This window comes from Mustela putorius, unplaced genomic scaffold (genome assembly GCF_011764305.1).
Source record: "Mustela putorius furo isolate JIRA1106 unplaced genomic scaffold, ASM1176430v1.1 tig00000580_pilon_pilon_pilon, whole genome shotgun sequence".
NCBI lineage: Eukaryota > Metazoa > Chordata > Mammalia > Carnivora > Mustelidae > Mustela > Mustela putorius.
In genome coordinates, this window is record NW_025421423.1 from 833,689 (window position 1) to 849,495 (window position 15,807).

The following is a 15,807-nucleotide window of genomic DNA, read 5'->3' on the forward strand; positions in this document are numbered from 1 at the left end:
AGGGTAAAGAGAAGTGAAAGAAAGAGGTTTCTTTGGTTTAGCCTTGGACTATGCCCTAGCTCTCAGGCGAACTTAGAGTGTGATCCTGGCAGGTCAGTGTCCTCTGTGAGCCTCAGTGACCCCAAATGCAAAGCTCAAGAGGTGGTAGAGGTGTTGTAAGGATCCTTCCTGCTCTGACATCTTCTGACCCGGCACTTGGGGAAAGCTGTCTGCTGGACGCCTCAGCGAAAGCCGACGCACAGCTGGGCCTTAACAAAGAGACGGGGTCTCGGGAATGTTCCCGCCCCCAGCAGGTTTTGGAAACTCCCAGAGGCTGAGGGGCGGGGCTTGAGAGCGCCGCAGCCAATCAGTAAAGGTCCAGGCCGCCGGGGCGGGGTTTCCGCGAGCAGCCGCGGCTGCCAGGCTGGGTCCGAGCATCCCGTGGCTCGAGACCCCCGGCCCGGACATGGCGGCGGTCCCGGCTTCCCGGCGACGTACGCTGCTGCTTCTTCTGGCCGTGGCGGGGGTCGCGGAGGTGGCAGGAGGCCTGGCCCCGGGCAGTGCGGGTGAGTAACTGCTGGAGCAGCGGTTCGGGGCGGTCCAGGGCGGCCGCCTCAGCGCTCCAAGATGGCGCGAGGCAGGGGGCGGGGGTGCGCACGACCCCCCAGACCTGGCCCAAGTCCGGTGACCCAAGGTCGGGAGGTCCCGGGAGGCGGGAGGGGGCCCTGAGACGCGACGAGCGAGGAGACCTCTCCACCCTCGCTCTCTCTGCTCCGAACATCTGCTGCACGGGGAACGGTGACCCGGGTTCGAGGCCTTGCCCTGTCACCCACAGGACAGGGGCCCCCGTATCGACCCTCCCCCCCACAGCGGATTCTGGTCTCTGCCAGAAGTGGTGAAATGCCTTTGCCCAGGACGGTCGCGAGGGTTGGATGGGATTTCCGAGGTGCAGCCGCCTTACCGCAGCCTTGGCCAGTTACTGTAACTTGACCCACGGTTCAGAAAGGCATACCTCAGGCAGCGAGCAGTGATGGGCCCCACAGCCTATCAGGTTCAAGTGTCTGAGAATGGGCCCGAGCCTGCTGAATCTAATTCTCCTGCGGTCCGCAGCGGGTGCACGGTGTTTCCAACGTAGCGCTGGGCTCTGGCGGGAGATTAAAATCAGTAAACCCTGCTTTCTGGGGGCTGTTGAGCTTAAGGAGAGTTGTGTTCTTGCTCTTGAGGAATTAAACCAAGAATGGGTAAGAAATTGTTCAGTGTATCCCACTTTCTGGGCTTTAGGAGTTGATGCCAACTCTTGTTCCTCCCCCCCAGTCTGTAGGAGGTGGGGTACAGCAGGACACAAGCCACTGGGATTCAAGGAATAAGTGTCCAGAGGAGATGGAAGACTGTGCGGAGGGAGGGAGAGAGATGACATCCAAGAGGGTGGGGGGGGGAATTGATCCCCCAGTTGCATAAACATTGTAAGATGCCTGGGATTTATACAAGCGAAGTGGTGAATGAAGTCCATTGCCTACAGGGAGAGACACCTAGAACAAGCAAAATCAAACCCAACAAGATTTTAAGATAGCTTACAGTGTTAAAGGTTTTGTTTGTTTGTTAAGACAATAAAGTATTTAAAGAAGAGAGAGAATTGTGTTGGGAACCTAGGATTAGATCATTGTAATTGAGTTCTAAAATTTGGCTGTCAGACATCAAAGGAGAGAAAGAATGAGAATATGCTGTGTATTCTTGGCTAAATCAGCTGACCTTTCTGGGCCCCATTTTTCTCATTAAGCTGATCTAAAGCACTTCCAAAGTTATGGCCCATGGAATACTAGTTGTCCATTCTCATCCCACAACCCCTTGATTCTGTGGAGTAATTAAGAATATTTGAGCAAGTTACTTAGCCTTAGTCTTTTTGTGCATTAATATCCATATTTTATATAGTACCTTATGGATTTTATTGTGAGAATTAATTGAAGTAATACTTGTATAGAATTTAGAATAGTGTATAATGAGCATTGAAATGTAACTATTAAATAAGTTTGGGAAACACTGCACATTGTACCCTTCTCTTATAAATTCACAAAACATGTTAGATTCACAATAAAGGGTCCAGGGATTCTGTAGTAAAGAACCTTGTTTGCTGGGAAATGGGAAAAAGACTTCTAGAGGTATGGCGTTTCTTTTTACGATAATGAAAATGTTCTTAAATTAAGTAGTTGTGATGGTTGCACAACTCTGAATATTTTATTTTAAAAGCAACTGAGTTGTACACTTTTAAGGGTAAAGTTAATAGTACGTGATTGTTAATGTGTAAACTGAGGCATATTAAACATTTTAAGAGTTTATTTGAGCAAAGATTGATTTGAATCAGGTAGCACCAAACAGGAAGTGATAGGAGCTAGAGGAAAGATTTTAATAGAGAAGAGGTAGAAGCAAAGCAAGGAAATTATTTGATTGGCTGTAGCTTAGGGGGATGACTTATTGGGAAAGCCTAGGTGTTTGTGATTGGTTGTCCTTAAATTTCGATTTCTTAATCTTGAGGCATTATAGGCTTAGGTTTTGCTTAGGAAGGCTACCAAGCCATTAAAACCACCCCAATCTAATGGCCTCCTTGTTTAATTGATTTAACATGATTTATATCTCAATAAAAGTATTATAGGGGCACGTGGGTGGCTCAGTGGGTTAGGGCCTCTGCCTTCTGCTCAGGTCATGATCTCAGGGTCCTGGGATCAAGCCCTGCATCGGGCTCTCTGCTCAGCGGGGAGCCTGCTTCCACCTCTCTCTCTGCCTATTTCTCTGTCTACTTGTGATTTCTCTGTCAAATAAATAAAATCTTTATAAAAAAAAAAGTATTATAGGGGCGCCTGGGTGGCTCAGCGGGTTAAAGCCTCTGCCTTCGGCTCAGGTCATGATCTCAAGGTCCTGGGATTGAGCCCCACATTGGGCTCTCTGCTCAGCAGGGAGCCTTGCCCCCCCCCCAACCCCCCCCTCTCTGCCTGCCTCTCTGCCTACTTGTGATCTCTCTCTGTCAAATAAATAAATAAAATCTTTTAAAAAAAAAGTATTATAGAAAGAAGCTTGTTTGCTTATGAACTCTTTTTTGTTCATGATACCTAAAGGACACATTAGAAAATGCTGGGCTAGGGGCTCTTGGGTGGCTCAGTCCGTTAAGGGTCTGCCTTTGGCTCGGGTCATGATCTCAGCATCCTGGGATCAAGCCCAATATTGGGCTCCCTGCTCAGCAGAGAGTCTCCTTCTCCCTCTGCTCCTGCTCGTTCTCTCTCTCTCAAATAAATAAATAAATAAATAAAATTATTTATTTAAATAAAATTATTTTTTAAAAATGTTAGGCTAGTTAATTCCCAAAGGCCCTTCCAGCTCTAAAAATCCATGACAACATGTAGTGCATTGTTTGAGAAAAAGAGAAATTCTGTTTGAACCAAAAATGAGATTTGTCCCTCTGTTAAGTTCTAGGAAACATTTATTGTCTGGTCCTTACATAAAGGACATTGAGTATTACAATGGACAAAAGCTTCCATTGTGAATTTGTAGAAAGTGTGGGAAAAGTTCTTCAATCCTCAATAAAAATTTAGAACAGAATATTAAGTTGTATTTCAGTGAAGGCCTGGCTTTTATTCCTGATCAGACAGTCTTCTTTTTCCTCTCGAAGTCTGGGTTTCCCTATATCCTCTGGTATAAGGCTTTATTTAGAAGTCTTAGCTGTTTTTAGCGATTTTTATTGCTTTTCCTGGGGGTGGAGATGAGGGAATGATATTGCTAGCTCAGTGAAGAAGGGCACACCTTCTTCGTTGGAGGAATGCTACTCTTACTATCCCAGTGTACTTTCCAATGCCAGCACTGCCCTCTCCCCCACTTCTGATATTCTCTTTGAAGGATGGGATGGGACCCTATGCTGTGGTGTCAGGATATGTGTGTCATGGCATCTGATAATAGGTCTGTTTCTATTTAAGATGTTTTGTAATGGTACAAAAAAAGGGAAAGATGAAACATTAAGGGCTAAATTTCAATAAGTTGACATTTAAGGAATTATGTAATAGTCAGCCTAGAATCCTGAAAAAGAATGTAATGAATTTTAAGTTAGAAAAAGCAAACGCCTATCTGGAGGAAAGTAATAAAAAGCAGATTCTCTTCTCAAAGACTTATCTTGGCCCACATTGTGGAAAGAGCTAGGATTGGTGATAGACCAGATATGACAGTTTATTCTGGTATGCTGCTAAAAGTTCCTCTCTCATATCCATAGATTTAAGCAATCTCAGTAACCATACTTTTCACTGTATACCTTTTCTAGAAGGAATTGGAACGATGTCAAGGAGGTAGTTTTTATATACTTTAAGTGTGGTTTTTAAAAGAGCAAAACATCTCACAGAAGTTTGTTTATTCAAAAAACCTGTATTTATTCAGTGCTTGCTAGCTGTCAGGCACTATTCTAAATACAGGATTGCTGCTTTCAAGGAGCTTACATTCTACCGGAGGAGAGATAGACAATAAACAAATAAATAAAATGTGTTTTGATAGTAATAAGTAGGCTGTGAAGGAAACCAGTTGATAAAAGGATTGTGTGTGTGTGTGTGTGTGTGTGTGTGTGTTGGATGGTGGTGGGGGGTGGTTCTTTACACAGTGGTAACAAGAGAGTCCTTTTTGGGAAGGAAAGTTCAGAAGCAAAATCTGAAGACTGAATGTCTAAGAAAAATAGGGTTAGGGACCAGAAAGTGCAGAGGCCCAAAGTCAAGAAGGAACCAGTATGGTTGCAACATGATGAACAGGAGGGTGGGCTAGGGCTAGCAGTACTGAGCCTTGCAAAAAGCCACATAAGGACTATGGATTTTGGGGCGCCTGGGTGGCTCAGTGGGTTAAGCCGCTGCCTTCGGCTCAGGTCATGATCTCAGGGTCCTGGGATCGAGTCCCACATGGGGCTTTCTGCTCAGCAGGGAGCCTGCTTCCCGCTCTCTCTCTCTCTCTCTGCCAGTCTCTCTACCTACCTGTGATCTCTCTCTGTCAAATAAATAAATAAAATCTTAAAAAAAAAAAAAAAGGACTATGGATTTTATTCCTTGTGCAGAAAGAAACCAATAGACTATTGTGTAAGAAATGTAAGCTTTGATTTGTATTTTAGATCACTCTGGCTGCTGAAAAAAAAATAATTGTAGTGTGGTAGGAGTAACAGCCGGTCTACTGGAAGAAGCCCTTTGAAGTACTTGAAGCAGGAGATAGTGGTCATTTACAGTGAAGTGGTGGTAGAAATAAAAGAGGAGAGATTCAGGATACCACCTGAATCTGATCCCACATGGATTGGATGTGGGAAGTGAGGGAAGGAAAAATTAAAGATTACTTGTAGGTTTTTACCTTGAGCAGTTTATTAAAAAATGATGCCATTTACTGGAGTCTGGAAGTTGGGGAGAGGAGCACAGATTGGAGGAAGGTTGGCACGTGAGCCAAGAAGAGCATCAAACGTTCCGTTTTTGTATGTGTTTAAGATGGATAATAGAAATGACTGCTTAGGTCCATTTCATACCTGTCAGTAATCCATTCAGCAAATATTTGTTAAGCTGTTAATAGTGCCAGATACTGGGATAGGTGCCAGGTATAAAGGGATAAGCAAAAACAGACATGGTCTCTGCTTTCATGGGTTTATTGTTTAGTAGGAAATTCAGACATTAATTATCATATATATGTGTATATATATATCTACATTGCTAACATTATGTGGTTGTATTAGTACATACCCATTTACATTCTAAACATGAAGAATATATCTGAGGAAAATGTGATTTAGTTAAGTATATAGCATGTAATATGATGGATGTTGTAAAGCACACAGATAACATGAAGAAGATGTCAAGAAGACTGTAACATTAAGGGAAACTTTTTGGTCATGCCACTGGGTGCCAAGCCTTTTTACTTTTAGATTCCTTTTTTATAGATGGAGTCCTGCAGCGTAGAATGGACAAAGGAATTATCTAAAATTACTGGCTATTAGCCTCTTTGGGGAGGACCTTAGAAGAGTCATTTGCTTTGGTTATTCCAGCATGATGAATGTCTAGGTTATGGCTCTTTTGACCCCTTAAAGGAACAGAAACCAAGGTGGCTCAGGATTGGGCGGCTAGTCTATAGCACCTAACAGGGAAGCACATGGAAAACCAAAGGTAGGAAATTCAGCAAAGCAGACCTCAGGGACTGCTGTGGGAACTAGAAAGCTGCCAGGAGCTGAAACTACTGTTAAAGACAGTCTCTCTGTACCTTTCATAGCTTCTCTGTGCCTCTCTTACATTTCCCACTCCCCATCTATCAGCTTCCTTTTTTTACTCATCATTTCTGAGCTGCCATAAAACTTCAGCTTCCTTAGCTGCAGCCCTTCTTGACCTTATGGCTTCAGGGCCCACAACCACATGGCCATACACTTCTGTGCCTGAATATATGATTGGGTCCAATTTATCTTTCGACTTAGGCCAAAACCTTTTATGATGTTGCTAAATTATTGATTGGTCACTGTGTGAAGTGTGATACTGGAGTGTCCCAGTGGGAGAAATACAACTTTTTTTAGTTTTTTTTCTGATAAATTCATTGTATAACTAAGAAATTTTTACTTATTAACCAATGAATATCATCTTTTGAGCTGAGCAGTATGCCAAGTGGATACAAGAAGTTTACAGTCAAATTGGGGATACCATAAGTACACACATGAAGTAATTAGAGAAGATTTAAATGTTAAAGTTGCCAGTTCTGACTAGACTATCAGGACTTTCAATAACCAAAAAATCAACAGGGCTTAGAGTTATTGGAGAGTTGAGGTAGGATTTAAGCCTTGAAAGATGTTCTGGATTTAGGACAGCAGCGAAAGGGCACTAAACATTTCAGTCAGAAGGCTGTGTTCATGGCAACTGTAGGCTTTCCTTGTTAAAAAATAATAGAAAGTCAGGGAAGGTAAAGTTATAAGAAGACTTTGAAAGTTTAGAACTGGAATAGCAGGAGGCCATTGTGGGCCCTTTATTAGAAGAGTGACATCATGAAGGGTCTGTCTGGTAGTCATACCTGCAATAGAATCAGACGAATATAACTGGCTGTTTTGTCACTGTAGTACAAGGGAAGCAGTGGAGAAGGGTATCTGTAATTTGCCAATGATTAAGAAAAAATATTTATCTCTCTAGATAGATAAATAAAGCAGTATGATGAAATGTTAGCAATGTTGAACCCAGGTAATGGGTATATGGGTGATCACTTTTGTTTGGCTCTTCCTTAGCTGATGATACATTTTATATAGAAACACAAATACCACATATTTTTAAAGGAATAAATGTAACAATTGCAAGAATGGGCTTTTAAGTTGAAGATATAGTTGTCATTTAAATGTTTTAAAAGTGTCCATTTCCAGGCTATTTTGAAAAAAAAAATGTGATTAAAAATAAGACGAGTTTTTTTTTTTTTTATTATTAACACATCTTGTTTTTTTTAGAATGACTTTTTCTAGTATCAGCTCAGATGTAGTTTTTTTCCCTCCTCAACAGTGTGGGATATATATATATTCTGTTTTAGTAATTAATTCTTTAGGAAGACCTTAATTAGGGGGAATCTTTGTTTTCTTTAAAAAAGAAAGCAGGAATGGCTTTTCATTAAATTGAATTATAGCTTTTAAGAGGTTTCTGTGGCAAAATTCCTTTTAACTTCAAAAATCCTATAATTCTATGAATATTTTAGTTTTAGATTAGGGTATTTGTTTTTTTAAGTGCTGGTTGGTCTTAGAAGTTGCATTTTTCCCTTGTGGCTGGAGCATGTGCTTCCTGCTAACTTGCCTATCTTTAGTACACATGTGGCCCAAACTGTTAGACCTTGATGTTTCTAATTATTGGATAATTCTGCTTGCATATTTCTAGGTTACACTGATGTCTTCTTAAAGCCAATATACATGGCTTTTAGCAATCTCTTTGGTTTTTATTAATTTTATAATTACAGACTTGGAATGAGGTGCAAAATATCCATATGTCTTTAATGAGGATAATACCTGGGCTTTTTATTTTCATCATGTCAATATCAAGTTTATTTTTAACTAATTTACCTTTATCTGTTCAATTCCATTTCTTGAGAATAAGAGTTTTAAACTATTTTTCTTGAAGAACAAGAAATTAGATTAGAATCAAATTATAAAAACAAAACATTTTTCTAAAATTGTCTTATATAAAAACATTAGGCCTTGGAGAGTTTTTTTGCACTCTAATTGTTAAATGACCCAATTAATCCATTTTAATAGCTCTAAAAAAGACAAAGACCTTTAGTTGCCACATTAATTGCATTTGAATCCCTTCTCCCCATGTGAAGGGGTGGCATGTGAATTGATGTCTATTTGTAGACTTTTATTTCTTGAAAAATATGTACTGTTAAAGATTGTAAAAAGTTTTGTTGTTTCAAGGAAGAAAAATGTGCACCAATGTAATAATGGTTAAGGTTAAGGATTGGATATGGAAAATATGATGGAACATAGGTCCCCTAGCCTGTTCGTGGAGTGTGGCAGTCCTCTCAAGGGAGGAAATGTACTATTAGTGAGGAATGCTCTGTTGGGAGGGGGAAGGGAGTTATTACCAGAAGACTTTGGGCTGCCCTCTGTGATCCCATATTGTCAGAATTATCAGAAGGCTTTTAGAGGGGCCCCTGCGTGGCTCAGTCATTGGGTGTCTGCCTCTGGCTTGGGTCATGGTCCCGAGTCCCGAGTCAGGCTCCCTGCTTGGTTGGGAGCCCGCTTCTCCCACTCCTACTCCCCCTGCTTGTGTTCTCTCTCTCTCTGTCTGTCAAATAAATGAATAAAATCTTTTAAAAAAAAGGGGGGGTGGGAGCTTTTGAAAGACTAGAAGGAAATACGTCAAAATGTCAGCATAGGTTCTGGCAAGACAGTGGGAGTATAGATCATTTTTCTTCTTATTTTCCAAACTTTGGGGTTTCTTTAAAAAAAAGAATTATTTAAAAAATTTAATTTTGGTGGTCACTACTTTGTATATTTGACCTTAACTATTAAACAGGGGGAAATGGGCTTTTATAATTTTAATAAAACTTTCCATTGTTATTGGACTTTTAATTTTAATTATAACACATTTTGCTTCTGTTCTAAATAGACCTTTGCTCCAAGAAACTGTTTTACAAAAGTCCCTAGGCCCAAATCAGACTCTTGTCTGCCTGGTTGTTTACTTTTGCTAAGCTTGTGCTTTATTGGGACCATATGTTATCCTGAGTTATCTTTGCTCATGATCAGCTGGATTTTTTTTTGCCCTCAAATAACCTTTTTGTTAGAAGATGGTAGAAAGTGGCAACTTCTTCAGCACTTCAAAAGAGCACATCATTATCACACGAGAGAGCCTTTTTTTGGTTTGGTTTGGTTTTTCTTTTTCCGATCTGCCTTTCCCATTGTAATGCATAATAAGACTGGGGACATAACAGGAATTTTAGAAGATGGGGGGAGCATGGTGTGGCATGACAGGGAGAAGGGGTGTTTTTTTGTTTGTTTTTGAGAAGGGGTGTTTTGAGAAAGCCTCATGAGTGATTCCCCCCCACACACCATGCACCCTGTTTTATGGAGAACAATTTCCAGTTTTGAATTTAGAAGCCTTGTTGGTGAGATCTAAAGAGCTCTTTGTTTATTCATCCATTCATTCATTTTCCCCCAATACAGATCTTACCTTCAATCAAAAAAGCTCTGCTTTTGTCTAATTTGAGTACTGAAATTGTGTAGATTGTATTTGAAGAGATAATATTGCAAATTTATATTTTAAACCATTGTATCAGATACAGCTGCCTGAAATGTAACATTCTCATCTTGTCTCCTTTGACAGCCCCTGATCAATCCAGCTGTATCTTTTTTCCACTTAGGTACACTATAGAATAATATCATCTCTCTACTGTTTATTTCCGTAGCCCATTTATGCATTTCCTGGCCTGTAATGCTGCTTGGCAATGTTTCTCCTTTTCTCTGATTTGTTGTTTCTCAAACTGGCATTCTGAAATGTTAGTAAGTGCCATGAAAAAAATGCTGTGCTCTGAGAAGTCTGTCTACTTAGATCTCTTTTGGGGAGATTAGTAATGTGTAAGCATATTAAAGGCTTTGCGAAGTCCTACAATAAGGAATTCTCTTTAACTTTTTAAAATTCATTTCCCAGTTTGTTTGAACATGAAACGTTTTCTCCTGAGGGATAGATATTAACAACTCATGAGTAGAATACAAGTTTGAGAAACATGTTTATAGTTGCCTCCTTTCTCTGTTCTCCAAAGTGACTGCTCCACACTTCCACAGTTTCGCCTCAAGCCCCCAACCCCATCTCAGCTGTTTTTGTTTTCAGACCTAATCTGTGTTTCACTGAGAAAATGGAGGCTATCAACTTCCCTCATAATTTATTAGTGTCCTTATATCCTTTTCTTGTCTAGACTTTGTTTTACCATCAGACTATATATAACCTGCATAAAGTCAGAGAATATAACATTTATTCACTATTGCACCCCTTGCCCCGAATTCAGTGCCTTTTCTTTTTCCTTTTCTTTTCTTTATTTCTCTTCTCTTCTCTTTCCTTCCTTCCTTCCTTCCTTTCCTTCTTTCTTAAGATTTTATTTATTTGAGAGAGAGAGAGAGCACATGGAGGGGGAGAGGGAGAAGGAGAAGCAGACTCCCCACAAAGAAGGGAGCCTGATGCGGAGCTCAATCCCAGGACCCTAGAATCATGACTTGAGCCAAAGGCAGACACTTAACTGACTGAGCTAAGATTTTATTTATTTATTTATTTATTTATCTATCTATCTATTAATTTAATTTATTTTAGTTATCTCTGTCTCTACAGAGATCACAAGTACACAGAGAGGAAGGCAGGGGGGTGGGAAGCAGGCTCCCTGCTGAGCAGAGAGCCCGATGTGGGGCTTAATCCCAGGTCTTGGAGACCATGACCCGAGCCGAAGGCAGAGGCTTAACCTGCTGAGCCTCCCAGGTGCCCCCCTCAGTTCTTTTTCTTAAACCCATATCTCTTTCCAGCAATCACCTCATTTCTCTAATATTCTGTTTCAGCCACAGCTCTGTGTATGGAAGTTCAGTTCTGGCACTAACCCCCAGAATTAGAGCAGACTCCACAAGTTACAGGGCATGGTCCCCAATAAGACAGCACTTATCCCAGACACCAGCCACACTTAGGCAGTCTCTAGGCCACCCATACTTTTGAACAACTAGCTATATAAATTCAGGCTTCCCATGACCACCTCAAAATCAGTAATTCACTAGAATGATGTATAGAGCTCAAGGAAGCACTATAGTTATGATTGCAGTTTTATTATAAAGGATAAAATTAGGAGGACCAGCCGAGTGAAGAGCCACACAGGGTGAGGTCTGGGAGGAAATGCAGAGCTTCTGTGCCTTCTGTGCCTCATGGGATCAGTGTGTATCACCTTCCTGGCATATCCGCATCTTCAGCAACTAGGAAAGATCAACTTCTGCAGTATCTAGTGTTCATTGGGATTTCATCACATAGACATGATTGATTGGATTGTTGGCCATATGGTTGAACTCGATCTCCATGTCCAGTCTTGCTAGAGGTTGGGCTGCTGTCATGTGGCTCAAATCTTCTAAAGTCATCTAATCTTCTAATCTTCTAATCAAATGGCTGGTCTTTTCTGACATACTGGCCCCTCTCCTAAAGTTATCTAGGCGAGACATTTGGAAGTGGGGGGTGTACCTCATTGGCATAACAAAGATAAACCTCTTACTCTAGAAATTTCAAGTATTAGAGTCTTCATCCCAGGACTCAGGGAAAAAGGCCAACTACAAATGGGGAGGGAGGATTTTTTCTTCCCTTGATCCCGCATCCTCCTGTAACCACTACTCTCTTTTTCCCTCCCATTTCTTGTCTCTTTTTTTTAAAGTTTTATTTATTTGAGATAAAAAGCGTGCGCAAGAGGGATGGACAGAGTGGGGGAGAAAGAGAGAACCCCAAGCAGACTACCCACTGAGCACAGAGCACTGCTTAGGGCCTGAATCCCTGAGATCAAGACCTGGGTGGAAACCAAGAGTTGGATGCTTAACTGATTGCATCACCCAGGTGCCCCTTTTCTCCTGTTTCTGCCACACTTAATGAGAGCCATTGTTTGTTGTTTATACTTCCTCATCTCTGGTTTACTACTTAATATCATCCACTTGTAGCTCCACAGAAAGTACCTTGTGAAGATTATTAAGTGGCTTCCTAATTGATAACTCCGTTTCCTTTTTTTGAGTTTTCAATCTAACCTATATGTTTTGGTACATGACACTGTTCCCTCTTCTGTAATGCTACTCTCTTGAGGCTGACCAGCCTGTCAGACTGTTCCATCTCAGTGTTTTTTCTTATTTCTTCCCATGTCACAGACTTTGTGTTCTTTAGATTTGGTGCTATGATTTCTCACTACTAACTCTCCCTAGGTAATGTCTTTCATTTCCATATGTCTCCTTTATGTGGATGACTTTCAACTTGGATCTTTCAGCTTGGCTTTACCTGCAATCCAGGTTTAGATTTCTGACTTCACTGCTATTCCATCTGGATGTCCTATAGGCCTTAAATTTAACATATCCCAAACAAAATTTACTACCTTTTTTTAAATCACTTAGTCATACATTGTAGATATAAGAATAGAATATAGCCTATAAGGTAATTATAAGGATTGAATGAGATCATGCTTAAAGCAAACTTAGTAAAATTCTGGTGCATAGAAAGTACACATGACAGTCTCCGTTATTAGCCTGCAAGATTCTTGAGGGCAGGGACCATGTGCTCAGACAGCACTGTCCTTGGTTTGTAAATGTTTGTTAAGTTAAAATAATAATAATAATAATCTGTTGAAAAAATATTTTTTGAGCCATTGGATTTAGTTTAATAGTCTTGTTTATTTAACAGTGGGCAACATCTGGTGTTTATTTTTTCTCTTAGGTGCACTGTGTTGTAATCATTCAAAGGATAATCAGATGTGCCATGATGTATGTGAACAGGTAAGCTTACATAATAATTGTTGAGGTTATGTGACTGTTTATTAAGTATAGTTTTGGAGAAATCTGCTGGACAGCACCTTAACCAAGTCATCACAGTTCACATCACCAATAATGGAAAAAATTAATATGTGTCTGCTGACATAATGCACTGAAATGAAGCACAGCATCTTAAGTAGCATTCCTGTCAAAAATACATAACCCAGGGGCGCCTGGGTGGCTCACTGGGTTAAAGCCATTGCCTTCGGCTCAGGTCATGATCCCCAGGGTCCTGAGATCGAGCCCTGCATTGGGTTCTCTGCTCAGCAGGGAGACTGACTCCCCCTCTCTCTCTTTGCCTGCCTCTGTGCCTACTGGTGACCTCTGTCACTGATTTATTTTCTGTCCCTTTTTCAAAATGCCATATAAATGTAGCCTTTTGAATACAGCTCTGTCAGCATAATGTGTTTCAAATTCGTACATGTTATATGTGAATCCATAGTTCATTCCTATGTATGGCTGAGTTGTAGTCCACGTGGCTGGCTGGTATGCTATAGCCATTCCAGGGGAATGCATTCTATAGACCATCAGTTTATCCATCTAGCAGGGCATTAGGACATACAATCATTCTGAGATTGAGGCTGGTAGGGTTGTAGGATCCAGCTTTTAAAAGCAAAAATGGCTCTTAGATGGTATCATCATAAGGGAGCTAAAGCACTGCTTTCCTGACTTTGCTTATTTGGTGAATAAATCTGGCCGTTTATCCTGTAGAGTTTCTCACAATCTGAATTATGCTATTTGCCACTCCATGGTATCATTTATTTTGTTCCCCTGTCCTCTATATTGCTTAGTAATTGGTAGGTAGATTTAGAGCAGAGCTATCCAATAGAGCTTTCTGCAGTGATGAAAATATTCTATATCTGTGTGATCCACTATGGTAGCCACTAGCTACATGTGTCAAGTGAACATTTGAAATGTGTTTAAAGACAGATGAATGGATAAGGAAGATGCGGTATATACACACATACACATACATACACAGTGGAATACTATGCAGCCATCAAAAAACCCCAAATCTTGACATTTGCAATGACGTGGTTGGAACTAGAGGGTATTAAACTGAGTGAAATAAGTCAGTCAGAGAAAAAGAATTATCATATGATCTCTCTGAGGAATTTGAGAGGCAGGGTGCGGGTCGTAGGGGAAAGGGAGGGAAAAATGAAACATGATGGGACCAGGGAGGGAGACAAACCATTAGAGACTCTTAATCTCAGGAAACAAACTGAGGGTTGCTGGAGAGTAGCAGGGTGAGAGGGATAGCGTGGCTGGATGATGGACATTGGGGAAGGTGTGTGCTATGGTGAGCACTATGAATTATGTAAGACTGATGATTCACAGACCTGTACCCCTGAAACAATACATTATATGTTAATTTTTTAAAAAATTAAAAGTTAAAAAAAAAGAATGTGTTTAAAGAGGTCGAGAATAAAAAAAAAGAATGTGTTTAAAGAGGTCGAGAAGAAAGAGAAAAAGTTTGGGAAACTGAATTTTAAATTTTATTTAATCATAATTGATTTAAGGTTAAATTTAGATAACCACACAAGGCTAATAGTAACCTAACGAGACAGGTCCAGAAGCTTGATCTGATTCAGGTTAGGTTTTGCTTTATTTTGGTTTTGTTTATTAGTTCAGCAGGTCTTACTCATAATGTTAACTGTGTCTGATTGCTTCTTTTTGAAATTAACATTATAGTCATTATTGATAATCATTATTGATAATTGCCTAAATGCATAATTCACTAATGGTTGCAAAATGGTGATATTCTAGCTCTTGTCACATATTAACTATATTTGGTAGTTTGGGAGAAAAACTGTAAGACTGACAGTCTAACTGGAGATAAATCCTTTTTCATTGCCCTTAGCATTCATGGATTTCACAGTCTTAACTATTTGCAGGTAACCATGAAGTTCTATCCCATATATAATGGCTTATAATTTACTGAGACATCAAGTTGTAATTGTAGTAATTAAAATTCTGTTTGGAAGAGAGCCACCAGTTAGCCTGGTGAATGAACTGGTCACCTCCTCAGCATCTTTATTAAAAATGGCTTTGTCTCTATTTAATGGTATTTTATGGAAGTTTATGCCGTAATGCTATTCATAGACTTGTTGTTCACTAACAAGAGTAAGACATAATCTGTTTTACATTGTTGTCAGTTGACTAACAGCGGTTTGTAGAACGGTTTAGAATAAACTTATCTTTTTTTCTTTTCTGTTTTCTTCTTTTTCTCCTTTGTCCTCCAACAGATTTGGTAGCATGGTTTTTTCCATTTTTGGTCATTAGAAAAGGTCTAGACTTGCATATATGAACTTTCTTGATTATTTGCCAAACTAACCAACTTTTAAGAGATGTTACCTCAGCTTAATTTAGATCTTTCCAAAGGTTTCCCACTTATAAAAGGAAGTTGGAAAATAGACAACTGATAAGTATAGAGGACAAATTTTACATCATCTTATTTCTTGCAGAAAAATGCCACAAAAACTTTTTTTTTTTAAATAGATATTCTCCTCAAAAAGTGAATCCCGACTAAAGCATCTGTTACAGCGAGCCCCAGATTATTGCCCTGAAACAATGGTAGGTTTTGTTTAACTTAAATCTTTTGTCTAAATGAAGCCATCTAATGAGTTAACTTCTAGATTCAGGAAAATTTTCAAAATGATTTGGGTTTGTGACCAGATTAAAATGTTAGATTTAACTAGGTATTTTAAAAAGATCATCACACAAATTGCTAGGTAGAATATTGCTTTTCATCTTTTATTGTTTATCCTATGATGTAGGTATAAAAATAATACTAAATATAAATGTATTAC

The 15,807-nt window shown here is 40.0% G+C and overlaps 1 protein-coding gene across 1 annotated transcript in view; it reads left to right on the forward strand.

Moving 5' to 3' along the window:
• Positions 1-370: 370 nt before the first annotated feature.
• RECK (reversion inducing cysteine rich protein with kazal motifs) overlaps positions 371-15,807 on the forward strand; it is a 73,855-nt gene continuing 58,418 nt past the window's right edge. The window contains exons 1-3 of the mRNA XM_045081569.1: positions 371-545; positions 12,903-12,961; positions 15,497-15,571. Coding sequence (XP_044937504.1) covers positions 446-545; positions 12,903-12,961; positions 15,497-15,571 — 234 coding nt within the window. The 5' untranslated portion in view covers positions 371-445. The remainder of the gene's footprint in view (positions 546-12,902; positions 12,962-15,496; positions 15,572-15,807) is intronic.